Raw genomic sequence first — 26379 nt, 5'->3', positions numbered from 1 at the left:
GGCTGCAGCGTCAGCCTCGGTCCGGCCTCGGCGGCGGCGGCTCCTCTGCCTCATCCCCGGCGCCCCTGGGCGCCCTTCTGCCCGGGTCCGCAGCTCCTCCCTCCCTCGCCGCCCCGGTGCCGGCCTAGGCCGCGGCCTCCGCTCCGGATCGTGTCTGCGCCGCCCTCTCCCGGCCCGCCCCCTATGGGCCCCGGCTAGAGGCGCCGCCGCCGCCGGCCCGCGGAGCCCCGATGCTGGCCCGGAGGAAGCCGGTGCTGCCGGCGCTCACCATCAACCCCGCCATCGCCGAGGGCCCGTCCCCCACCAGCGAGGGCGCCTCTGAGTGAGTGGGCCAGGCGGGGATGAGGGCGGGTGGGTGGGCGGGGGTCCCTGAATAGGGAGATCCGGAGGAGTGGGATCCTTGAGGGGAGGGGTGAAATGTGGGGGAGACCCTGCGCGGTGAGGTCAGGGCAGGGTCCCTGAGACGAGAGGATGGGTGGGGAGGTCCCTGAGTAGTGAGGGCAGCGAGAGGGGATCCCCTTTGGTTGCGAGGTTGGGGGGGAGGGTCCCTGAGAGGAGAGGATGGGGTGGGAGGGGTGGAGCCCCTGAGAGGTGAAGTCGGTGCGGAGGGGGTCCTGGTAGTGAGGTCGGAGTGAGGGGAGGTTCCTGTGGGGAAGTGAGGTGTGGGGCCCTAAATAGTGAAATTTTGGTGAGAGGAGCCCCCGAGTAGTGAGTGAATCGGGGTGAAATGAGGTCCCTACAGGAAAACGATGGGGTGTGGGGCCACTGAATAGGGAAATTGGAGTCAGGGGGAGTCCCTGAGTAGTGAATCCAGGGTGATGGTTGGGGGAGGGTTCCTGAGGGGAGAGGATGGGTCAGGTGTCCCTAGTAGTGAAATGGGGGGGGGGGAGTCCCTGAATAGTGAGGTGGAGGAAGGGGGTCCTTGCTTATCCAGAATAGGGTGAATGAGAGCCTTGGGAGTGAGGATGGGGTGAGGAAGTCCAGATGAGGATGGGGGAGGGATCTCTGAGGGGTGAGGGGGGGTTGGCTCCCTGAGGGAATTTGGGGGAAAGGAGACCTGAAAAAAATCCTGCTAGTTGAGGGTGGGGGTGAAGCCCCTAAAGCTGGGGAGAATGGTGAGGAGGTCCAGAGGAGGCTGGGGAAGCAGGAAATGAGGGGGATTTGGAGAGGCAGGCTGTGGGGGGAAATAAAAGACATAGAGGAAAGAAGTGGGGGCTTGCTGGGACCCCTGACAGCAGATAAACAGATTCTGAATTGAATGGATTAGGCTTGAGGGGCTGGAAAAATACAAGAGGTTTGAGGGTTTAAGGCAATTGAGGGAGACAGGAGGATTTGTGGGGAAGGGGATTAAAAGCAGCATCCCTGGGTGGTGGGGTTACATGATGGCAGAATCTCATTTTGTGAGGGAAAACTTGCTTGTGAGGTCATGCCGGGATGACTGCTTGGCCCCAGAAGTGCCTATGGCCTCCGCGCTCCTGTTCTGCATGGTGGAGCAGAGCAGGACAGTCCCAGAGTCTCCTGGCTAGGGTCCCTTTGCTGTGCTTGTGGTGTAGCCCCATGAGAACCAGGTGTGATGGGCGAATGGCATATTTGGTACCTCTTAGGGGGCTTGGCCTCTGCAACCCCCGTGAGGAGTGGGGTGAGGATAAGGGTTAGGAGGTGAGTCTTGATGTATATGTGTGTGAGTTGACATCTTTCTCTGTCTCCAAGCACATAGCTCAATGTGGGGATGTGTTCCTTATATGAAAAAATCCACAGCTCTTCTTACAAGACAGCTTTTTCTTCACATTCTTTTCTCTTTCTTTTATGTGGTGTCTGATTTCCATCCCTTCAAGAATTCCCCCAGTAGAGGAAGCCAGCCATTGGGATTCCAGGGTTTTTTATAACCACAGTTGAGTTGCCATTAAATTTAAAATGGATTAATCAGCTGACTCCAGAATGCATTTTAGATGTCATAGGGCAGTGTTGGAGACCTTCCAGAGTCTGGCCTCAAAAGTTGCCTCAGCCCTCCAGTGAAAGAACTGTGTCACATTCATTCATTCATTTGCTTTCCCTCTTCCATCCATCGGAGTCCTCATTCCTTCTTCATCGAGGTCTTGGTTCACCAGGCATTCAGTGAACACCTGCTAGGCCCCTGGTCCTGGCTCTTGGGGATACTGTGGTGAGCAGGGATCATGAGCACAGACTGTGCAATCAGGAGGGATACAGGTTTGATTCCAGACACTGCCACTTGCTAGTTTTGTGACCCTTGGGCTAGTTACTTAACCCCTCTGGGCCTGTTCCCTTATGCATGGGTCTCCCAGGAGGATCGTGAGAATTAAACAAGATAATGTGATGGTATTTATAAAGCTCTGGTACTTGGAACACCTGCCTTCCAGCCACCTCTGTGCAGTACCAGCTCAGGTGACATCGCCCAGTGGCAGGTCATCTTGTTCCTGGCCTATGTGCCCCTTTGCTCAAACCTCTTTGAGTAGTAGGTGAATCATAGCCACTTAGGGATTGGAAAGTTCCTGCGAGAACATCCAGGCTCTCCCTTCAATCCCCTGCTCAAATCCCCTCTATGAAATCTTCCCTGGGTGGGTAGTCAACCTTGGCTTAAACACCTCAGGAACTGGTGGCTGAGGACTGTCCCAGATGGCCATTCTCCTGTAGAGACTTTTCTCAGAGCTACACTCACTCTCTGGCACAGTAGCTATTTGAAATGTGACTTATCTAAATTCAGGGGAGCTGTAAGTATAACATGCCTCCCAGATTTCAAAAACTTAATATGAAAAAAAGTAAAATAAATATTCATCAATTTGTTTATATTTATTGCACATTGAATATTATATTTTGATGGGTTAGGTCAAATGTATTAAAATTAATTTTACTTGATATATATATATATTTTTAATGTGCTTATAAATTTTAAGTTGCACACATTGCTTACATTCTATCTTTTGGACAGCATTGGGTTAGTTCTTATGTGCATTGTGCTAAAGTCTACCTGCCTGTTATAGGGAGCTGCTTTTAACTCCAGGATTTGGTTCGAACCCAGGGCATTTGTGAAAATAGCTAATTGTCAAAATTTTCTTTCAAAATTCCTTGAATCACCCAATAAAGTGCAATGTACATGGGTTTTTTAAATAACTGGGCCCAGGAATGTGTATGCGTATGAATGCCTAATGTTTACAGCAGTGCTCAGGGTATAATAAGAGTGTGCTGGCTGAGTGGAATGCCCTGGGATTGTCTGCACTATTTAAATCAGGCCCCTCTAATTCTCCCCTCCAGAGCCCATGTGTAACTCATATAAATTACAACTTCTGTCTTCTGCCCATTGGCTCTTGCTCTTTCCTCTGAGGCCACTAAAAATGAGTTTGCTCTTTCATCCCCATGAAGACAGGCATCCTGGCCTGGGACTTCACTCGCCTGATGCCCAGTTTTATCTCCCCAGTTCCATGTCTCCTTTCAGAGTGGTCGGGAGCCCTTGTGTCAGAAAGGAGGACTCCTGAATCTGGTACCAGGGCCATTGAACCAGAGCTGGCCTTCCAGGTCCTGAGGTCTCCTAACCTATGTGAGCAGAGACAGAGGCAGTGGTCTCAGTGCTGGGGGAGCCAGCCTTTTCTTCTGGTCAGCTGTGTGTATGCAGGTTGTTTTTCTCTTCTGCTAGATCATTGGCCCCTCATGCCCAAGAATCAAGTGTGATTCATCTCTGCATCCTCCTGGTCGCAAATCCAGGACCTGGTGCTCAGTGGCCACATGGTACCCTCAGCTCAAGTTGAGTCATTTTGGCAGCTTGCACACTCTTCACTAACCGTTGCCCTTGGGGTCTCTGCAGAGCAAACTTGGTGGATCTCCAGAAGAAGCTAGAGGAGCTAGAGCTTGACGAGCAGCAGAAGAAGCGTCTAGAAGCCTTCCTCACCCAGAAGGCCAAGGTTGGGGAGCTCAAGGATGATGACTTCGAAAGGATCTCAGAGCTGGGAGCCGGGAACGGCGGGGTGGTCACCAAGGTCCAGCACAGACCTTCAGGCCTCATAATGGCAAGAAAGGTGAGAGGTGGCCAGTGGCAAGGCAGGCATTCTGTCCCCATGCTCTGGAGGAAGCATGTGTTGGGGGCAGGTCCCCCTGGAAATGGGAGAGCAGTTTGAAAGGTGCCGGCCTCTGCCTTCTGACTGGCCCCTGGGCTCAGAAGCCCTCCCATCCGCAAAGGGTTCTCTTTCCTGAAAGAGAGCTTGGCTTCTAGTTAAAATGCAGCAGTGCTGGCTTGCCTCAAGCAGCTCTTCCCTTCCATTACTGACTTCTGCCTTCAGGACCAGCTTAAATTCAGATTCCCAGAAAGCTGAGTGGAGTATTAGGGAAGAGAGGAGGAAATTCAAGTCCTCTTAGAGCTGGCATCACCCTGACTTCACAACCAGGAGAAAGCACTGCATACCCAAGACAGAGCCTGTTCTGCGATAGTCCTTGGGCAATGGGGTAACTAGACCACCTATATTGGCCCGAGTTCTCCAGAGAAGTGGAACCACTAGGGTATGGGGTTGGGGCTAGAGGAAGAAGTATTTTTAAGAAATCTACTTACACGATCATGGCAAGTCAAATTTATAGGGCAGGCCAGCATGCTGGAGACCTGGGGAAGTTGATGTTGCAGCTTAATTCCAAAGGGCGTCTAGAGGCAAAATTCTCTCTTCTTGAGGAAGACCTCAGTCTTTTCTTTTTCTCTCAGGGCCTTCAACTGATTGGATGAGGCCACCCACTTATGGGAGAGTTGTCTACTTTTCTCAAAGTTAAATGATTTTCATGTTAAATCACATCTAAAAAATACCTTCACAGTAACATCTAGACTGGTGTTTGACCAGACAGCTGGATACTGTGGACACATTAAATCAACCATCACTCAACCCTTTAGTACAGACCTTGGCTCTGAAAAGTCCCGAGCCTCCCTCGTCTGGGCTCCTGTGCCACAATGCAGCCTCCCACCAAACGTGGGAATAACCCCTGGGAGATAAAGGATGTGGAAAAGAGGAGGATGTGACCATCTGTAACTGCGGGGACTTCGTGTTCACAAATTGTTTCATTTATACAATCATGTTCTTTCAGACACCGAAAGCCACCCATTTCTGGAAGCCCACCGTCCTGTGATTTCCAAATTGTATTCTCAGAAACCTGACCACCCCGTGCCTGGTGGATCAGTGCAGGTCCCACCTTTCCTGGGAATGATGTGCTTGGTTTCCGTTAGGTTTTCACTCTGTAGCTATTTCTCCTGCCTCTAGAGCACTGCCCTCCCTCCTGAAACCTATTTCTGTACCCTTAGCGCAAGCAGCCTTTTCAAAACCAGAGCAGCCCCAGAAATCTCTGGTGTGCCATTGCCCGAAGCTCCAGGAATAAAAGGCAGGTGTGAGGCTCAGATGGCGGTGGGGAGCAGGTGATGATGACTTGACACCAGCGCTGGTCAGAGTTTGTATCAGACCAGAGGGGTTCCCTCAGGCCAGCTAAGGAATCTTCCAGGAGTTCCTAACAAGCCTTATATAAACGTGAATCTGGGAGTTCGTCTACAGCTTTATGAAAGCCTGTGAAGTAAGACTTATGAGTTTAAAATGGAGACAGATAAGTTCTGTTGTCAAATTAGTGGTGGTGCTGCCCCAGTGTCAGTTTCCTGGTAAGGTCCGTCATAGAAGATTTCGCTGCTGGGGGAAGCGTACGTGGGACTCTGCTGTTTTGCAACTTCCCTCTGCTGCTTTAATTCTTTCAAAATAAAAAGTTGGGTTTTTGGATTTGTTTTTTTCCCTGAGGTCCAATAAATGAGGGCAGGACCTCAGATTTTGTTCTCTGTAGACCTTAACATCCTCCTCCCAGCAGAGTGTCAGAACAGCAAAGGCACCTGCAGGCATTTGGCAAATACACTGAACAAGAAGGCTGTCCACCGGGGCGTTGTGTGGTCTGGGGCTGTATCTGCGTATGGCCCAGGAGCCAGGGACCGGACTGTGGGGGGTAGGGGCTCCTTTTAATCCCTCCAGAATGCCAGTCCACTTGCAGGGAGGCCTGTTGCCTTTATTCAGCTGAGGGCACAGATGGGAAAATTGACAAGACAGAGTGGTTTTTAAGAAACAGTGGCCTCACTCCTTCCTCCACTATCCTGGTTGGAATTCCGAACTTCCTGGGAAGCGGGGTATGAATTCCACACATTCCCAGTGTTAGGCTTATCGGATCTCCAAAGGCAGCCTGCCCTCAGGTGTGAGGGTGACGGGTGGGTGGAGCTCCTGGACGCCCATATGACTCCTGCTCTGTGAGCCAGCATCCCTCCAGTTCCTGTGATTGGCAGAGGATCATCCTAACCAGTAGGACAGGCTGGGGAAGCAGCAAGACCAGTTCAGTAAGGCCCAAGGAAACCAGTCTCTCAATTTCTATAGTCAGGCTTGTTCATAAATGTTTTCTTGACTTAGCATGGCTCTCTAACTCCTGCACTCTTCTGAGGGTCCTAGGAACAAAATCTCTGCACATTTGGGCCACGGGAGATCTTCGAAGAGTTTAGCATGTTTGTTACGCAGGCAGGGCTCCCTTGATCCCCCTCGACTTAAAGCAAAGGAATGTGCACTTGCTTCTACAATGAAGGTCATGTGACCCACACAAGGCCACATAGTAATACTAGCTGCCTTCTTTCAAGTGATTGCCCTGTGTCGAAGCCAGTTCTAAAACCTTGACACATGTTCTCATTTAAATGGAATGACCTCTTCATGTTACAGGTGAGAAAACTGAGGCTAGGTTGGGTCTTAATCTGAATTGGATTTGACCTTTAATGGCTGACCCTGACCCTGTGGAAGTTGTTGGGGTTATGCCTCCAGAATCCACATCCCTCTTTCCCTAGTTTGTACCCTCCACCCCCATTCCTAGCTCAGATCCCCTATCCTGCAGTAGGAACTGCCTTAAACTCCTAGGCAGGCTTGGTGTTTAGTTTGAATTCCCAGCACCATTCTGAATTAATCAGCAGTTGGGGCTCAATCGGCCCCAGAATGGTGCTGTGAAAGAGCATGGTTTCTGGCAGTTCATGACCTGACTGCTCACTAGCTGTGTGTCCTTGGGAATGAAACCTGAACTTGCTCATCAGTGCAATGAGGGCAGTTAACCTGCCCCCACCAGGTTTTTCATCAGGGCAAATTGTGTGTGTCCCCCAGGGTTGTCACCAAGATGAATTGTGAGCACATGTGCTCAGAAACATGCCCCTGCCTTTCTGTTCCTGCTCTTTGCACACCCTCAGTGCTGGCTCCTGTTCAATCCAGAAGTTTCACTTTACAGGCCCCAGATATAAGACCCGTTAAAACCGATCACCTAGCAGTGTCCCCTATGTTCCCTCTTTACCACATCTTTCCCAAACACCTTCCTGGGGCCGTGTTTCACATTCACCCCACTCCAGGCTTCTAGGACCTCTGGGATCCTGTCCAGTTCTGCCCAGTTTTGTCCACCCCTTCCTCTTCTCTAAATCCTGGTGGACCCTCACTCCCCTGCTATTCATTCATCTATGGCTCCTTTCAAGTTCTTGGTCGAGAGCCACCCTGGGTCAGATACAGCTACTGGGCCCTTAAAATGCGTCAGTTTGAATCAAGGCTTGCTACATGTGTAAAACGCACACCAGATTTCAAGGGCTCTGTATGGAAAAAAAAACTCATTAATATTTTTACGTTGATCACGTCAGTTTTTTGATACGATGAGTTAAACAGAAGACATGAAAAGTTCATTTCACCTGCTTTTTACTTTATTAATATGGCAGCTAATGGATTTTTAAATTACATATCTGGCTTATGGTATATTTCTGTTGGACAGCCTGGGTCTCGCATCACCCTGCACTGCCCATCCATCAGCTTCTCATCTTCCATGCAAACATCAGAGCTTCATTTTTAGACCCGGCATCTCACCTCTTCAAAGCACATATGTGTGTGCATGTTGGGCATCTCCTCACGAATGTAGTCCCACCGAAGGAGAGAGCACACTGGAGTTCTGGTGTGATTGCTGTTCTGGAGGTGGCTGTGGGGGTGTGCAGTGTCCCAGGGAGCATAGCCAAGGCTGGGCTCTGCAGGCTGGGTTGGGTGAAGAACCAAATGCCTGAGGGGCCCTGAGAGCTGGAGGGTCCCAGTCAAGGAAGCACACTGCCCAGGTGTGGTGAGGGCCACTAGGCACCATGCTGCTAGCACCTGTCAGAGTTCTCAAGGTCGCAAGGGTCATTGGCATGAGCATGTGAGCAGGTGGCACTCACACACATACCCTGTGACACCCCCCACCCCCGAACTTGGTACACACCCCTTTGTGCCTTGGTGTCCTCAAACAGGCAATTCTTTGTCCCTCTTCCTGGAACGCTGGCCCCAGTGTCACCTGAGCTCCAGATCACCTCTCCATGATTCCTCCATTAGGGCACCTCCACCATACTGGGGTTGTTTCACCTGCTTCTCTTCACTCCTGGTGGCATGTCTCTGAGTGGGGTCATCTTGCCATCTCTCTCCTCATCGCTGACCCCTGTTGTAACCAACTTTTATGTAAATGTCTGAGTTGATGGCAATCATTTTCAGATGCTTAACTTATCACAATGGCCAGAGCATCTAGGATTCTAAATAGCCAAGACCTGGACCCACAACCTTCACTCTGTCACTGGGCAGTGGACCTTGGCTTGCTTAGGGTTTGTGCTCGGACATTGCTCTTGGCATTCTGCCTGCTGTCTTTTCTGCATGTCTCCGGACAATCCTTTGGTTTCTCACCTTTTGAAATGTAATGAATTTGGTGACAATCCTGGCTGCTGTCTTGAACTCAAGTGGAAGGGCAGCTAGGATCCTCAGGAGGCGACCAGAGGCTCTCTCTGTTTTGTCTCTACGTGGAGGTGGGAAGGGCTCCAAAGAAACCCACCCCTGAATGAGGGGCTGAGCAATGGTAAAGTAATTCCCTGCCAGGCCATTCCCTGGCCTGGGTCCTACGAAAGGCTGGCACTTCATATAATTTGGTGGGAAGAAAGCTCCTCTTAACAGAGCTTCCCCTGTAACCAACTGAAAAATGTTTGCTCTGCTGATGAGTTTTTTAACAACTTTATTTGAGATGCAATTCACTTACTAAGCAGTTTACCTTTTTAGAGTATATAATTCAGTGTTTTTTAGTATATTCACAGCATTGTGCATCTATTGCCACCACTGCTTTTAGAACATTCCATCACCCCCAAAAGAAGCCCCAGCCCCTGGCAACCACCAATCCACTTCCTTTCTCTGGATTTGCCTGTTCTGGACATTTCACATAAATGGACTCACATGCTGTGTGGCCTTTGTGTCAGGCTTCTCTCACTGAGCATCGTGTCCTCAAGGTTCTTCCATGTTGTAGTGAGTCAGGGCTTCACTTCTTTTCATGGCTGAATATTTTGGTGTCTGGATGGACACTTGGGTTGCTTCCATGTATTAGCAATTGTGAATCACACTGTTGTGAACACATGTACAAGTGTGTGCGTGGATGTGTGTTTTCAGTTCTCCTGGGTAGATAGAGATCTAGGAGTGTATAGCTGACTGATCTTGAATGCTGTCATGAGCACCTCAAGGGCAGAGGGCTAAAGCCCCCCTCCTGGCTTCCCTCAGCAGCCTGCTTCTGAACCCGCTTCCCATTCCCTTGCAGCTGATTCACCTGGAGATCAAGCCGGCCATCCGGAACCAGATCATCCGCGAGCTACAGGTGCTGCATGAGTGTAATTCCCCATACATTGTGGGCTTCTACGGGGCCTTCTACAGCGATGGGGAGATCAGCATCTGCATGGAGCACATGGTGAGCACGGGGGGGGGGACGACACCCTGGAACCAGGGGCACAGCCAGTGTCCCCAGAGCCACCTGGGCTTGTGACCAGGAAGACATGACAGGACAAAGGGTTCATGTAGAATGAGAGGGTGGCTGGTGAAAAGGAGGTCCCCTGCCTATGTCCCCTCTTTCCAAGGCAATCCTCCTGGAGATAGTCAATGCCATGCAAGCGTATGTATATAAGTTCCTTCATTTTTAAATGCTGGATGCCCTCCTCCCAACTTTGCTTTCACTGGGTACAAGATGGACATTATTTCCTGTCGGCATATAGAGCTGGCTCTTTTCCCCACTGTCTGGTGTTCTGGCACCCACATTACCTGTAAGGTAATTTATTAAATTCTTGTTGGTGGATACTGAGGTTGTTTCTGATCTCTGCCCCATTTTGAATGATGCTGCCTTGAATATCCTTGCACGGAAGCAAGCATCCCTGAGGGGTAAAGTCCAGTGGAATTGTGGGGCCCAAGGGTATATGAGATTGAAAATTTGATCAATGTCTCCTAAGTGCCTTCTGAAGAGAGTATGGCGGTTTGGGAGCTATTTTAAAGATAGACCTGGGTTTGCACCTAGCTCAGATCTTTGTAATTAGAAGCTCTGGGTAGAGCACAGGCACCCATCTTTTTTTAAAACCACCATGGTGGAATGAGCTCTACCCCCTGTTAAAAAACTCTAGTCTTGAAGTTCAGAAGTGGGTAGCATTGGGTGTAACGAAAGCAGAAGTGGTCAGAGCTGAAGGCCCTCAGAGGAAATGCCTCAGACCCTCTGCTGAACCCCGTTGAGTAGGTATCAGACTGCCTGCTACCGGGCTGAATGGGCTCAGGCCTGTTGGCTCAGACCTGGCGGGGCCCTTGCAGAACCAGGATGCAACGTGGCTTTAGGCACATGGTTTGACAACTTCAGTTACGCCTTGCAAATGTGCTGTCCCCTGACAGTTTTGTAACGGAGGCAGGAAACGAATTTGAGCAAGTACCTGCAAGGAATGCATTGTGAGCAGCCTTCGTGGGGTAACAGCTCAGAGGGAGTGCCTCCCAGAAGGTGCTCCCTGCCCCCCTGCCTAGCATCAAGGTCCCCACCAGGCAGCACCCTGGAGGAGTCCTGTTCCTCACCTGGGAGATCATATCTGCCTGCCTGCAGGGCAGAGTCACTGTGTAGACAAGAATCAAGGAGGGGAAAGGACTAAAGTCACTTTGTGATCTGAGGGGAGCCTCTGTACTATAGCTCCTCCCCATCCCCCTCCTCCTCTTCTCCCTCTCCAGTGCTCTTGGCCACCCCTACCTGTTCTCCCTGAATATCATAAGAATTTGAAGGCACCTCTTTCCCTTGCAGAAAAGAGGGAGCAGCACAGCCTGGTGCCACTGCAATCCCACATTTGTTCTTGGTAAATGTAAAACATTGGTTTCCAGCACTAGGCATCTGAACCCCAGCAGCACACAGTCTAAGCCACCAGGAGATAGGGGGCGAGTGCTAGCCATTCTGTTTATTTATTGGGCTCATCTTTTAAAAGTTTCTAGTTAGATTTTTTTGGTTTGATTTTATAATGAGCATACGAGGACAGTAGAACAAATATATAACGCCTAAATTAAAAGACATGCTAAGGTGAGGTCTGCGCTCCCCCACTTTCTCCTTATAGGAGTTATATTCCACAAATCTTGGAGGCCACTGATTTTCAAGTTTGAGGTGAGCCTTAAAGAGGGAGACTTTGTGCCCTGGCCTGTGTGGCTCAATTGATTGAGCATCACCTGTACATCGAAAGGTTGCTGGTTTGATTCCCGGTCAGGGCACAAGCCCAAGTTGTGGGCTCAGTCCCTAGTAGGGGTGTGTGCAGGAGGCGGCCGATCGACGTTTCTCTCTCACCCTCTCATAAAAATAAAATCAATAAAAACATTAAAAAAAAAAAAAAAAAAAGGAGGGGGACTTGGTGAGGAAGGCCTGGAGGGAGAGAGAGAGAGGAAAGGTGAAAAAAACATCGATGTGAGAGAGAAACATTGATGGGTTGCCTCAAGCACATGCCCCAACTGGGGATTGAACCTGCAACCTGTGTATGTGCCCTCACCGGGAATGGAACCGGTCAGGGCACAGAAAGATGCTCTAACCAACTGAGCCATACCAGCCAGGGCCCTTTACAGAATTTTTATGTTGAATGAACTCCTCCAGAATCCATCTGCATATATGTAGGTTTTCCCGGTTTGTGGGACATTTCTGCCTCATGTATCCATGTACCATATTGTGGGGCGTCCCACATGGCTGTGTAGATGGCACCCTGGGGTCAGGCCTCAGCCCCACTGCCCACCTCTCAGCACATGACTCTGGATGAGATTTTCACCCCTTCTTGCCTGTCAAGCCAAGGACAGTGGTAGTACCTTTCCCCTGGCCCAGGTCACACAGGACGTTGAGTAAATATCACCATTGTCACTGGGGCCATTTCTCCATATTTCTCTGTCACCTTCATTTCTCTCTTTTTTAAAATTTATTGATTTGAGAGAGAGAGAGAGAGAGAGAAACATTAACTTGTTGTTCCACTTATTTATGCATTCATTGGTTGCTTCTTTTATGTGCCCTGACTGGAGATTGAATCTGCAACCTTGGCATGTCAAGACAACACTCTAACCTCCTATCCAGCCAGGGTCTTCATTTCTCTTTTTTCATCTTTGTGACATCCCACCTAGTCAGTATCCCACATTGTGGAACTGTTTCCTGATAGAGGGCGAAGTTTCATCTTCACGCAGGGTAGTGTGGGAATTGGCTCTTATTTCCCCTCAGGGAGGTTCCAGCTGCAGCTTTTGAGAAGAGACTCCTAACTGATAATAAAGCCCAGATTCAGCACAGAAGGTTATACCTCACCTGGCCAGAGTGTGTTGGCCTTTGGGGATTGGGGACAGCGGGGCTCGCAGTTTCTGAGTGGCCTAAGTCTGTTATGGGGGAAATTCAGGCATGGACCCTGGGGACAGTGGATATCTCAGGGCGGAGTAGCTGGGGAGCTGCTTACTGACCACTCAGAGACTAGTCAAACACTAAGGAATGCACCCCCTCATTCTGTAATAATAAAAAATCAGACACACTGTCAGTAAGGGGCAGAGGAGGAATGCTATGGGGCCACTCTGCAGTGAGAAAAAAAGTCAGCCTGTGTGAACCAAATCAGAAATTCCCAAGGAAGAAAAGATGCGTGATGTGAACCCATGTATACATATTTTTAAAACTATAGTTCCTTGTGCATATGGATGTGTATGCAAATGTGCAGAAGAATCTGGAAGACTATAAGTCACACTTTTGGGGAAGCAAGTGCAATCACTGGTGGATCAGAGTCTTACATACATTCAAAATATATATATTTTTGTTAATCTTCACCTGAGGATATTTTTTCCATTACTTTTCAGAGAGAATGGAAGGGAGGAAGGAAGGGTCTAGGGGAAAGAGAGAGAGAGAGAGGGAGAGAGAGAGAGAAATATCAGTGTGAGAGAGACACATCGACTGGTTGCCTCCTACATGTGCCCTGACTGGTACATGCCCTTGACTGAGAATCAAACCCACGACCCTTTGGTCCACAGGCCAATGCTGCAACCACCGAGCAACACTGGCCAGGGCCACATTTAAATATTTACAAAAATATGTGTTCTTGTACTACTTGCTTAATAAAAGTAAGGTTTTAAGAACATTTAGAACATATACACACAAAATGAAACTGTATGGTCATGCATACAGACAGATTTGGGGTCGAAAAGACCTAGTTGTGACATCTCCTACACCACATCCTGTGCATGTGACTTGAACGAATGACTTATCCTTTTAGCTGTAGACCAGGGGATCTCACCCAGGGGACACTGGGCAATGTCTGAGGACATTGTCACAACTAGGGAGATGCTAGTGGAGGTCAGGAATGCTCAATACTCCCACAGTGCCCAGGATAGCCCCCACAGAGAACGGCCTGGGCCCAGTGTTCCCAGTGCCGAGGGAAAGACCATGTAAGAGAGTAGTGTCCTTCACTGCGGTGTATTGAGTTAACTCCTGAGGCCCCAGCATGGTGCCTGGCTCACCGTAGCCTCTCTGAAGATGTCCTCCCTGAATGTTCTTATTCAGTGATCATCACAACTCTATGAAAGTTCAGAATGAAAGGACCTGTGTTAGGGAACAGGGATTACAGTTTAAAAAAATTTTTTTAATTCTTTTAAGGTTGATTGATAAAACAAGAAATGAGAAGAATAGAAGGAATTTCCATCTCGCCCTGCAGGTAGAGCGGGGCGGGCCGGGCACCCTGGTCAGACCAGGCTCACCTTCCTGGCTTCCTCCTCAGCCACACCCACCCTCTACAAGTTTGGGTCCCTTACTTGTTGATAGAGTCACACACATTCTTGAAGCTTCAAAGTATATTGGGTTTTCTAAAACTCTCCACCATGAGCACAGCTGGGGTGCCAGAGAGGGGAGACCTAGGCACATCAGAGGTTTCTCCCTGCCCCCAGGTGAAGCAGAAGGTGTCCTAAGGAAATGACACCTGTGGGACTCTTAGAGCAGCATAGGAGAGGAAATGCAGGTTCTGGGGCCACCCTGCCACCAGTTCAAATTCTAGCCCCACTTAACCCCTGAGCCTCACTTCCTTTTTCCTCTCTGGAGTTCAGAGGAGACTAAGGCAGGCTCTGGCCTGTGGTTGGAACTTGGCCATGTCACATAAAGTCCTAGGGGGCCTGCCAGGTGTATCCTCAGAGCCCCACCTCTGAAGAGGCACCCAGCCAGAGCCAATAACACCCTGAGTTTTGGTTTCCAGATTTATTACCAGGCAACCTTGCACAAGACACTTGATTTCTGTCATTTCCTCATTGTCAGGTAGATTTGGGGCCACGCCCAGGGTGGGGTGGGGGGGATCAACTGGGATGACCTGTGTCAGGTCCTTTGCAGGACAATCCCATGCACAACAGGCAGGGAGCACAGGACAAGACCTAAGGGAAGGGGCAGAGCTGTCATCCCCAGGTGTCCTCTGTGCCCCTGGAACAACAGGTCCCTTCCTAACTAGGCGGGGGGAGGGGGAAGGAAGGGTGGCAGGGGAGAGGTCAATTGGCTTAGCTGCCTTTCTCCTGCACTGGGCACTTAGTATCGCCTTTGCTCTCAGTCCCTGTCCTGCCTGTGGCTGTGACAAGAACCCACGCCCAGAAGTGGACAGGTCTAGCTTGTGCACCCTTGAGGTGGCTCCAATTGCAAGCCTGGTGGTTGGGCCTGCCGCTGTTGTGGCAATCTCAGGAAGGCTGAGTCCCGGGAAGTGCACAGGTATTCTTTTCCCTTCTGCACTAGATGTGCCATCCTGAGGCCAAGGGTTGCCTTTAGCTGTCATCTGGCCTCTGTTTCCCATGGAGAAAATCAGTCATCAGCTCTCTGGGAACCAGGGAAATATTGCACACCTACTCAGAGTGCTTGCTTTCTCTCTCCTGTGCTGCCCTCAGGACGGTGGCTCTCTGGACCAGGTGTTGAAAGAAGCCAAGAGAATTCCAGAAGAAATCCTGGGGAAGGTCAGCATTGCGGTGAGTGTGCAGGTGCCACTCCCACTGGCCATCACAGCACTGGGTGCGTGCACATGCTCCTAGCCCCATGCTCGGCTGCTTTATTCTTACTCCTGCCCTCTCCATGTGGCCAGTGGTGTGTGTCACTATAGCCCCTGCAAAGGAGAGTGCCAACACCAGTCTTCGCTGGCTGGGTACTGAGCAGGAGCATCCCTTTGCCCATAAAATAGGGGTAATGCTTTCCTACCCCATATTGGTGCCAGGTTGCATGGGACCCTGGTGATGTGGTTCCAGGCACACAGTGTCAAATGTTTCCTCTCTGACTTGGTGACAGAGCCACCATATCCTTCACCCCATCAGTGTGGGGGTGGGTGGTCCTTAGCAGAGCCCTGGCACCAAAGCATTCAACAGATGACACCTATTGGGTGGGTACAACTTCTGTTCTGAGGCAGGGTGGCCAGGCGGACACTCACAGCCCTAACAGTGACTTGGGCCTTGTCTCAGCTTTCATGGGCCTCAGCCCCTCCTCTGAGACTGGGGATGGCACTGCCTGCCTCATGGGTAGATGGGTGGTCGGTCATATGAGAATCAGTGAGGTAGGCATCAGTGCGGGGTGTCACCGCCATTCATTTTGCCTCTCCTCTTCCTTGTCCCCACCTGAAAACGGGTTCCCTGAGCTGGTCCCACATGCTGTAGCCACTGAGGTCTGGCCCGCAGGCCTCTCCAGGGGAGACTCCCCCCACATGGATGACTCAGCTGACCTCCTACCCTGTGGCTCCCTCGCAGGTTCTACGGGGCCTGGCGTATCTCCGGGAAAAGCACCAGATCATGCACCGAGGTAAGACTCATAGGAGCCCCACCTGGGCCACGGGCCAGTGGGTGGGCTTGAGCCATGCCTCACCCGCTGGCTCTGCTCTCAGATGTGAAACCATCTAACATCCTCGTCAACTCCAGAGGGGAGATCAAGCTGTGCGATTTTGGGGTGAGCGGGCAGCTCATCGACTCCATGGCCAACTCCTTCGTGGGAACTCGATCCTACATGTCTGTAAGTCCTTTGAGAGGTGTTTTAACATCATGTGCCATACCCTGCCCCCTCTCCCATCGCTCTTCCCCATTTTCCAGAAGCTTTCCAAAAGCCTGCATGTCCTCGTAATATACTTTCTTTGTACTTTTCTGGATTTTTCCTCTCCAAAATTCTAATTTCCACCATGTTCTCGCTCAGGTTTGTCTCTGGGAATGCCTGCCTGGTTCCTTCCCACTGGTAATAAAAATCCAGTCAAGAAGAGTAGTCAGTTAATTTCTGAGCCAAGAAACTAGCCCTCAGATATTTTAGGAAACATCCAGGTGATAGTTGAAGCAGATTCTGAGAAATTAGTCTTGGGATTACTGTGAAAAAGGAGGCATTCCTCTGTCCTTCTTGGGCTGATCATCCTTTTCCAAAAGTGCCAAGAATTTGGGTTTTTAAAGAGCTGCAGCCCTAGCCGGTTTGGCTGTGTGGTTAGAGTGTCAGCCTGCTGACCAAAGGTCCCATTGGATTCTGACCAACGGCACCTACCTCCATTACAGGCTCGATCCCCAGTCGGGGTGCTTAGGGGAGGCAGCCCGTTGATGTGTCTCACATCGATGTTTCTCTCTCTTGTTCTCCCTTCCACTCTCTCTGAAAAGCAATGAAAAGAATATCCTCAAGTGAGGATTTTAAAAAAAACAACCTGCTGTCAGCCCTGGCTGGAAGCTTCTCTCTCCCAAGGTGGGTGGAGGGAGGAGACAGAATTACTTTGGTCTCCAAAAGGGTGGCAGGGGTCAGGATGGGGCTGTGAGGGAACAATGGAGAAACACTCAGATGCTGCCCCTGATCCGGTGTGCCGCCCCCAGGTTCCAGTGTTCATCTGTCTCCCTCTGGGCCTTTCTTTCCTCTCTGTCTCACCCGACAGCCAGAGCGATTGCAAGGCACTCACTACTCTGTGCAGTCGGACATCTGGAGCATGGGCCTGTCCCTGGTGGAGCTGTCCATCGGAAGGTACCCCATCCCCCCACCAGATGCCAAGGAGCTGGAAGCTATATTTGGCCGGCCCATGGTCGATGGGGCAGAAGGAGAGCCTCACAGCATCTCACCTCGGCCAAGACCCCCCGGACGCCCCATCAGTGGTATGGCCTGAGTCTGGCACTTCTGGTTTGGATAAGCAATGACCAACGTGGGGAATGCCGTGCTGGGGGATAGCAGCTGCCTCCCCTCTGGCCCTTCTTGGCACCACCTGTCCTCTGGGTTGTACTAACTGTGGTCAGCAGTCCTCAGATGGTCCCGAGGCTTCTAGGGACGTGCTGGAAGCAGCACCCCCGACCTGTCCCATCCGGGACAGCTGCACCTGTTGTCACCAGCTGGTGGGATCTAGAAACCAACCCCTCAGCCAAGCCACTGGTTGGGTTGGATTTTCCAACATTTTATCACGAAAATGTCCAAGCATACAGAAAAGCCAAAAGGCTTGCCCAGTGAAAGCCCTTATGCCCACTGCCTAGCCGTTGCCCTGAGTGTTCTGCTGTGTTTGGGCCAGGCCTTCCAGGGAGACCCAAAATTGAAAGGAACTTGACTCAGAATTTCCTTGGGTGGTTTGTTGGACACAAGACAGAGCATGGGGAGATAAGACAGGGCAGTTAGTTGGAGACAAGGCAACACAGCATGGGAGGGGACAGGAGGCTGGGAGGCACTGGGTTCCCAGACAATTCTTGGTACTAAGAATGGCCACATGAGGTGGAAAGCTGAGAGGTTCAGGAAGATGCTTCTACCACTTTGAGGGGTGGCGAAGGGAAGGGTCACACCTGAGGTGGCATAACAGTGCTTGATAGGAAGGGAGTTGAGTTAAATGAGAGTCCAGGGGAAGATATAGTAGACTGTGGTCAGTTGGTTTATTAACAGTTTTATTGAGATAGAATTCAAGTGCCATATGATTACCTCTTCTCATATAATTCAGTGGATTTTGGTATCCTCACAAGGTTGTCAACCATCACTTCTATCTAATTCCAGAACATTCTGTTACCCCAAAAGGAAACCCCAGCCCCAGCCTTGGCACCCACGAATCCATTTCCTGTCTGTGAATTTGCCTGTTCTGGACATTTCACATAAATGGAATTGCACACTGTGTTGCCTTTGTGTCTGCCTTCTCTCACTTAGCATCATGTGTTCAAGGTTCATCCATGTTGTACTAGCATCGGTGCCTCACTCCTTTTTATGGCCGAATGAGATTCCCCTGTATGGATGGACCATATTTTGTGTATCGGTTCTCCACTGATGGACAATTGGGCTGTCAGATGGTGATTTTCAGTGTTTTCAAGTCCAGACTTTCTCCTGTCCTGGGGCCGCATTCAGACTGCTGGGGTGTCTTGATTTCCTCTGAGGGCAGAACCTTGTAATCTTTACCCCATCCATGTCCTTGGCCTTGCCCCCGAGCCTCCTAGTCCAACTCCCAGATGGCCTCCCTGTGTTCCCCTTCAGCCCTTCCCAGCTGGGAGGAACAGTGGGTCAGGCCAGGCCACCTTGGCCCACCAGCACCTCTCCAGCCCCTGCCCCAGTCCTCGTGCCCGTTTCAGAATGGAACCGAAGGCAAAAGTCCAACTGCCAAACCCAGACCTGGCCAGCTAGTTCCAGGACAGGGGTCAGCCACCTCTAGCCAGCCTACTGCTATCTCCACCGAAGTTCCATGCAAGGTCACGCTGCTGTCCTTGCTTGCAGTCAGCAAACCACCCCCCCACACACACACACACACACACTGTACCTGTGTGCCACTAAGCTAGGGGTTGTGACGTTGGCACCACCTGGAATGCAGCACCATGCCAAATGTGTAACTTCTCAAAAAGTGCTCCTATTCATTTGGGTGTTTTATTTTGTTTTTTTTATAATTCATTCGAAGTGAAATTACTTTCCTAGGAAGTGAACTTAGTAGCCAGGCCAGGGGAGCCTCCCCGGGTTCAGGCCAGTGTAGGGAGAAGAGTGCCTGGCTTACTCAGCACGCTCAGACCTTAATGCCCACCAGAAACTCATCAGCCACTTGCCCACTTCACCCCCGTTTTTGTTTCTCCCCTGGGCAGGTCACGGGGTGGACAGTCGACCAGCTATGGCTATCTTTGAACTCCTGGACTATATTGTGAATGAGGTGGGTACCTAAAGGCCCTTTGGCACATCTTTATGCTAGCAAGTTAAGTTACTGCTGTAGGAATACATTAGCAAAAAGAAGAGAATTTGACACATATACTATGGATTTTGTTGAGGAGGAGGCCAGGGGGCGGGGAGAGGGGAGACGGAGACCATTCTTTTCAGTAGGAGGTTATCAGGTGTAAAAATACGTGGTCTTACTTCCAGCCGTACTACAGAAATCCACCCCTCCCCAAGGGACATTTTTGTGTGTTTATTAAGATGAACCCAGAATTCCTACCACAGCCCCCTCCCTCCAAGGCCAGTAGCCAAGTGTTTGGGCCAAGGAGCTGGGCCGCTTCCAGAGCTCTAACACCCAGCATCTTTCTCTGAGCATCTTGGAGTCAGTGTGCATGGAGTCATAAATAGTCCCACTTCCTTGGGAAGAGTCTACGGGAAGGAAGACATATGCTGGGAAGGAGGCACAGAGCACCTGAAAGGATGGTGTGACTATTCCCATTGTACTGACCTAAGTGCGGTAAACCAAGGCCTAAGTATGGAAGTAGCTAGGAAGGGTGGAACAGGACCTGACCTGAAGCCTCCTTCTCAGCAAGGCCCGGTCACCTTCCCTGGGCCTCTGAGCTGACATGTATTTTCGATGGCCCTTTGGAGTCAGGGCAGAGAAATGGTGGCTGGGCTGCCTGTGGTGTGGGGCTTGGCCTAGGACTGAGTGTCAAGGTGAGCAGTTGGTGGTGACAAAACAGGGTGGAGTGACTGGTGACACAGCTCTGCCTATACCTGACAGTGCTACCCAGCGAGCACCTCCCTTCCTGAGCTGGAAGGTTGGGTCCCATGACTGGGGAGGTGGAAGGAGCTGAATTGGAGGCCTTGTGAGTTTCACCAGGATAGTCTCTGCCCACCACCTCTGTGACAGGTCTGATCCTGCACATGACCATCCCCACCCTGGGATGTGTGTGTCAGGCCATGCTCCTCAGGCTCCCCCAGCTTTCAGGCCTAAACCCTGGAACTAGCTGCCCCTTGTGGTCCAGACCTTCAGTTCACTGAAGACACCCACAGAGATGGGTGGTTCAGACAGTGTGATACCATCCTTGTCCATAAAACGATGGTGAGCCCTGCTCTCCTTCCCTGTAGAACCAGTGTGATCCCCAAATGAGAACTTTCCAAAGAAAACCCTGGTTGGCAGAGCTGGTGGCAGGGCCTGCCGAGAAGCTGCTGGACAGGAGAGGGAATGGGTGTCCCCTCTGCCTCTAGCAGGGTGAAGGGACTAGGCCAGGAGAGGTGTGTCCTGAGGGTCCCAAGTGCCATGCCATCCTCACATAGGCAAGGCTGGGAAGCATCTTCTCCCTAATTCCAGAACCATCCGTGAGCATCTGACTCCCATCTGTCTGTTCTCTCCCACAGCCTCCTCCTAAGCTGCCCAGTGGCGTCTTCACCCAGGACTTCCAGGAGTTTGTGAGTAAATGGTAAGTGCCACAGCCTCCAGTGCAGTCTTGAATGGGCGGGACTGAGTGCCAGGCCCTCAGAAGCCCCGCCTTTCTCCTGGAATGGGCCAGCTACACTCCCAGCCATCAACCTAGATATGTCCTTTCTTTCTGGCCCCAGCCCAGGCCCTCTGTTGAGCCTACCACTCAGGAATGCCGGGTGGACAGCAGCATCCGGTGGGATACCTGTGGTCACCTGAGAACCCAGATTCCCTTTCCAAGGCTGCTAAGTCACGGTGTCCAGCTGCCATCCCCAGCTCATCCCCAAAACCTGGAATGAACCAGGGTTACAGGCACTTTGGAAATAAAGCTATTCCTACCTTGCTTTCTGCCAGCAGGCTCCCCCCAATCTCTCGAGCCCTACAGCCCACCAGCCTCTAAATAAGCCTTCCTAACCAGATTCTGAGAGGTGGTCAGCTGTTCCCTCTGAAGAAGGGCCTGGAGCCAATGAGCTGGAGACCAGGAAGGAGAGGCCAGGGCCGCCCCACTTACCTTTAGGGCTGTCCTGCATGGCAGGATGAGCGGACATGGCCACCCCGCTGCCACCTGGAGACTGCATGGCTCACAGCAGCAAAACTGCTCTGGTGGTGAAGGTGCCACTGGCCTTTTGCATTGCTTCCAGCCAACGCTGTGTCACACAAATCCAGTTATCCATTGTCTGTGTGAACATTTTTATCTCCATGCAAGATTTTCTCTGTTTGAAGAACTACCATTCGACCCCAAGCTGCTTTGAGCAGCTGCATTTAAGCAGTTCTGCTTTTCTAAAGGAAAAAGTTCCATTTTGACAATCATACTCCCAAGCTTGGTGGTTTTGCTGGAAATGGAGCTGCAGTTGCTGCTGGGCTCTGACTAAGCAGCAGCTGGGGGTTTCCCATCTTCTCTCCCTTTCCCTCCTGTCATGGTCTCACCTTTGCCCTTCCCTCCCCAAGGTGTTCTGTCCTTAAACCACAGGGCAGTGCTGGAGTCCTTACCCATGGGTACCAGGCAAGTCCCCACTGCCACCAACTAACTGCTCTGTCTTGTCTCCCCATGCTCTGTCTTATTGCCCTACCTCATGGAACCCCCAGCCTAATTAAGAACCCAGCCGAACGAGCAGATCTGAAGATGCTCATGGTGAGTGATACCACGGATTCTGGGATCACCGGGGGTACAGGCTGCCACCCAGGGCCCCTTCTTCCTCCTCAGGAGAGAGATACCCCGACCAGGCCGTCTTGAGCCAACTCTTGTCATGGAGTGCATGCTCAGCTGGAGACCCTGTGGGTCTCCTGGTCCATAAGCAGGAATGATCCAGAGCAATCTCTGCCCTCTCAGTTCCTTGGGGAGCATAAGCCCCAGCCATATGTGTTTGGGGTTGTTTCTGCAGAATAATCGGCTGTAAGCCTTCTGGGCTGCTCGCATCTTGGGCTTGTCAAGCACCCTGCAGGTCAGGGAGGCCATGGGGTTGATGCCTTCCTTTAATGTCCCACACCATTCAGTGTCCTTGAAAACTAAGTTGGCCACTGAAACTCACCTTCCCCTTTGCATAGAACTGTTCTTATCCCCAGGGATACATCCTGTTCCTCTCAAGGCTCTCTGCTCCCTGTCTGTGTGAGTCTTACCTTCAGTGCCACCTCTGAGGAGCTCCCTCCTGGCACCTTGTCTAATCTCACTCCGCTGTTAGTTGTGGCAATAGGCTGTGTCCCGGTTGTAGTCACCTTTCTTTTCCTGTGGTCAAAATAGGAAGACTAGCCTGGAGCAATGTGTCAGAAGGGGTTTGCATTTGCCTAATTCTTTCTAGGAACTTCTTATTGTGTCTGACATAGGTTTTCCAGTAACATGTGCTAAAGAAATGCGTAATATAAGAGACACATGTTCATTGTAAAAGATACAAACATAAGAGATATGCATTTATGTTGAAATCCCCTATAGTGCTCCCCCCCTCCCCAGCTCTCCCATTCACACTGTGCAGGAAAACCTTCCAGGTCTCTCTCTGCCTGAGTAAAACCATCTGCTCTTTGGGGCTAACTTTGCACCCACTCCTCCTATTGTCCTAGACCACTGGAGTTCTGTTTCCTTCTTTGGTGTTTCACCCAAGGCTGCACCAACCTTCAGGAATATGAGGGTGGTCTTGCCTGCCCCCAGCTTGCATAGGAGGCAGCAGTCGGGGCCTTGATGTCACATGGGGAGACTAGACCCCTCCATGGACTCCGAGGCCCCGCCCTCCTGCCCTGGGCTGCCCTCGCCAGGCACACCCTGGTCAGAAAAGCATTTGTTCACCCCACCCAGCCCAGAACCAGGAAGCTCTAGTGCTCTGCTGTTCCTGCTGGAACCGCCAGCCATGGGTGGCTGTCTAAATTACTTAAAACGAAATGGAATGCACAAATCTGTTCTTCAGCCTCACAAGCCACATTTAAAGGGCCCAGGAGCCTCTTGTGGCCGGTGGCTGCCATACTGGATGGGACTTGTAGGGAACTTGCTATCCTCACAGGCAGTTCTGTTCCAGATTAAATGGTTTCATCTGGGGCAACTCTGCCTGCAGGGGACACTAGGCCATGTCTGTAGACACCTAGGATCGTCACAACTAAGGGTGCTCCTGGCATTGTTGGGGGGGTGGCCAGACATGCTGGCTCACCATTCCACAGCACCCAGGACAGCCCCCACAGGGACTGACCTGGCCCCCGTGTCAGCAGTACTGGGGTGGAGACCTGGGCTCTAGGGAGCTCAGAGCAGCCTCACCCTCCCCTGACACCCTGTCCCACATCTTTGTGGCTTTGGGTGTGGTACCTCCCTGCTCCCTGTCCTGAGTGTGTCCTCTGGTACTAGGAGAATTTTTCTTTCTCAGTTTTTGGGGTTTTGTCCTGGATGGCCTCCCAGGTCTGAGCAGAAGCCTGATGCCTTCCTCCTCCCTGCAGACACCAGGCTGTTCACAGTGCCTCTTCTTCCCTTTCAGAACCATGGCTTCATCAAACGGTCCGAGGTGGAAGAAGTGGATTTTGCTGGCTGGTTGTGTAAAACGCTGCGTCTGAACCAGCCCAGCACGCCCACGCGTACCGCTGTGTGATTCTGCTGGTGACCTGTCCAAATCCTGTCCACCGCCCTTCCCACCCAGGACAGACCAGCTCCTCCCCTCCCTCTCCCACCGAGCCTCCGACAACGTGCACGCAGCGGAACATTCACTTCCTCTTCCACCTGTCACAGCCTCAGGCTCTCTGGTCTCTGGGGAAGGGTGATGCTGCCCATGTTGTTGTCTCAGAACCTGCTTACTTAGGTTTAAAAAAAAAAACAAAAAACAGGGAAACAAAAAGCAAACCGAACCCATTGTACTTGTTCCATTTGTTCTTTGGGTATCAGCCTCTGGTCCAACCCCAGGGGGAATAGTGTCCCTTGAGGGCAGCCCCAGCCCTGAGCCAGCTGGGCCACAGAGAAACTGGGATGGTAAGTGGTGTCAGGAACTGGCTTTGCCCTTTTTTCAAGGGACAAAGCCTCAGAGGGAACCCCTAGATATTGGAATCTTTCACCAAAACAGAGGAAGTACTGCCTTGCATTTCTGTGTGTTGTCCCCTCTCATCCCCTCTCCTGACACCTGCTCCCTTAAAGGTAGCCCTCAGCAGGCCCAGAGAGCAGTGAGGCAGTTGGTTGTCATGAAGTCCACTTCCCCCTGGCCACTGCTGCCTCTTGTCATGCAGCCTGGTATAGCCATCCCTGCCTGTCCTCAGCAGAGTGTGACCTGCCCCAAGAGGGTCCTGGTCCTCTCCTGTGCCTTAGGAGCAGACACTTCTGACTCTTCATAGTGGCAGCTGAGCCGGCACTCAACTCGGCAGAAAGGAAGTGTTGGGTTTCCAAGCCCTCAGTGTGGTTGAAACCCCCAGCAGATTCAGTAGATAAGGCTTGTGCTCCCCTTCGCCTGCACACGTGGGCGGGCAGCACTCTCAGTCACCTCTGCTCGCCCAGTGAATCAAAAGTGACCACCCAGGGCACATCACTCTTTTGGGCCCTTGAACCGTTAGTCCACAGCTGGTTGTAAATGAAACAGCGGGAGGGAGGTTGCCCTAGTTCCCGTGTATGTTGGGGTAGCCAGCCCTTCTGTCTTCAGGGCTCAGACAGAGAAGGCCAGAAGGCTGCCTCTGGGCCTTCAGACAGTAGGAAGTGGGGGAGGCCAGGGCTGCTTCTAAGGCTCCCCTCCTCCAAACTCTGAAGATGTTAAAGCTGTCAGCCGCCCCTCTCAATACTTCCTGATAGCTTGAAACAAGCTGATATTTATCTGTGGCAAATTGCGGGGGAAGAGTTCTCTGAGAGGGACATGGCCTGGTGCAGTCCAAGCTAGCCCTGGGTTTCTGGAGAAGGTGCAGCAGAAGGCAGAGGCTAGTGGGAACTATCAGGTCCATTTCTTATGGAGACCCTTCTAGCGTCCCATGTTTTTTTTCTGTGGACACCAAAGAGAAGACAAGTTGGTGGCTCTTTCAACCAGCTTACCAGGTTTCTGCCACTTCAGTTTCCCCCCAAAGTGTCCCCTGATTTAGAAAAGAATGAAAAGATAACTAAAAGTTATTAAGGTGTTGCTGTGTGAGTGCCCCAGCTTCCTCACGACCTCCCGCACAGGGGAAGGGGTCCTAACGTGTGAACCATGATTTGGTCTCTTGGCCTGAGAGTAAATGGCACTGGTGGTCACAGGTGGGCTGCATCTTTGGGCCTGTCCTGTATATCTCAGGTTTCCATTAACATGAAACCAGCTGCCATTTACAAGGAGTAAAAGACCACATTGGCAGGGGTCGAGGGAGCTGGGGGTGGAATTTAGAGTTGATAGGGGGCGGAAGGGGATGTTTTGAAAGTGGGAGCCTCCACAGGCATTGAGAGGTCTGGGTGCTGCCCCCAAGGCCCTCAAGCTCACACAGCTGTGTTCTATACTGTACTGTTATACTTTTGCCAGGATCCCTTGGCACATCTGAGAGGTCTAAGGGAAACACTTTATCTTCCCACTCTGCATCAGAGCCGGGCTTCTAGAAAGTGGAGATCACACCAAAACGTGTCCGAACCGCTGAAAGCCGAGTTTTCAGGTGTCTCCCTCAGTCCCCATTCCCTGGGAACATCCCCAAATTTGGCACCCTCTAATTCAGTCACTGCAGTGCTCATGGTCTAGGCCTGGCTGTTCCCAATTATCTGGCTAAAGGTGGCCACAGACCTAGGGACCTGCTCCCCATCCCAGCAACGTGGTTATAGGTTCTGTGTTGCAAGGGGGCAAGCTCTTGAGTGACTGCTTTTGGTTTGGGGTCTGACGTGGGGATCCAGGCAGAAGCTGGCATCAGGCCTTGGCCTTGGTTCTTAGGAGAGACCCCATGTTTTGTGCACATGTATCAAGGTTTCTTGTCGCTGTTCTTTAAAAACCCCAGGATGGCCAAGTACGTGAGATGACACAGCCACAGTGTTGGGGTGGGGGTGTGGACACGGCAACACCTTTGATCCCCAGCACTCCCCTGGCTGACCTCTGTCCAAAAAAAAAAAAAAAAAATCA

The 26379-nt window shown here is 51.3% G+C and overlaps 1 protein-coding gene across 3 annotated transcripts; it reads left to right on the top strand.

Moving 5' to 3' along the window:
• Positions 1-26379, top strand: MAP2K2 (mitogen-activated protein kinase kinase 2). Of its 3 annotated transcripts, XM_087816653.1 has the most exons (12): positions 1-322; positions 3650-3730; positions 3818-4028; positions 9610-9756; positions 15210-15287; positions 16053-16104; positions 16187-16311; positions 17198-17411; positions 19347-19411; positions 20812-20873; positions 21959-22004; positions 23821-26379. In XM_087816653.1, the coding sequence occupies exons 1-12, from the start codon at positions 231-233 to the stop codon at positions 23929-23931; spliced, it is 1284 nt and encodes a 427-aa protein (XP_087672779.1). In that variant the 5' UTR covers positions 1-230; the 3' UTR covers positions 23932-26379. The 3 variants fall into 3 exon arrangements, with proteins under 3 accessions (XP_087672779.1, XP_087672777.1, XP_087672778.1); XM_087816651.1 differs by lacking the exon at positions 3650-3730 and having other exon boundaries at positions 4-322; positions 23821-26378; XM_087816652.1 differs by lacking the exons at positions 1-322; positions 3650-3730; positions 3818-4028; positions 9610-9756 and adding an exon at positions 13939-14008 and having other exon boundaries at positions 23821-26376.

This window comes from Miniopterus natalensis, chromosome 4 (assembly GCF_054644295.1).
Source record: "Miniopterus natalensis isolate mMinNat1 chromosome 4, mMinNat1.hap1, whole genome shotgun sequence".
In the NCBI taxonomy this organism is placed as follows: Eukaryota; Metazoa; Chordata; class Mammalia; order Chiroptera; family Miniopteridae; genus Miniopterus; species Miniopterus natalensis.
The sequence above is the reverse complement of the archived record's forward strand: the minus strand, read 5'-3'. Positions and strand labels throughout refer to the sequence as shown.

What these genes read in the sequence shown, in the direction of transcription:
- MAP2K2 (XM_087816653.1), top strand. Translation starts at nt 231, where the DNA reads ATGCTGGCCCGGAGGAAGCCGGTGCTGCCGGCGCTCACCATCAACCCC. An exon ending in AATCCAGGACCTGGTGCTCA is followed by an intron (nt 3,731 to 3,817) that starts GTGGCCACATGG and finishes GGGTCTCTGCAG; the next exon opens with AGCAAACTTGGTGGATCTCC. An exon ending in GAACTCGATCCTACATGTCT is followed by an intron (nt 16,312 to 17,197) that starts GTAAGTCCTTTG and finishes CTCACCCGACAG; the next exon opens with CCAGAGCGATTGCAAGGCAC.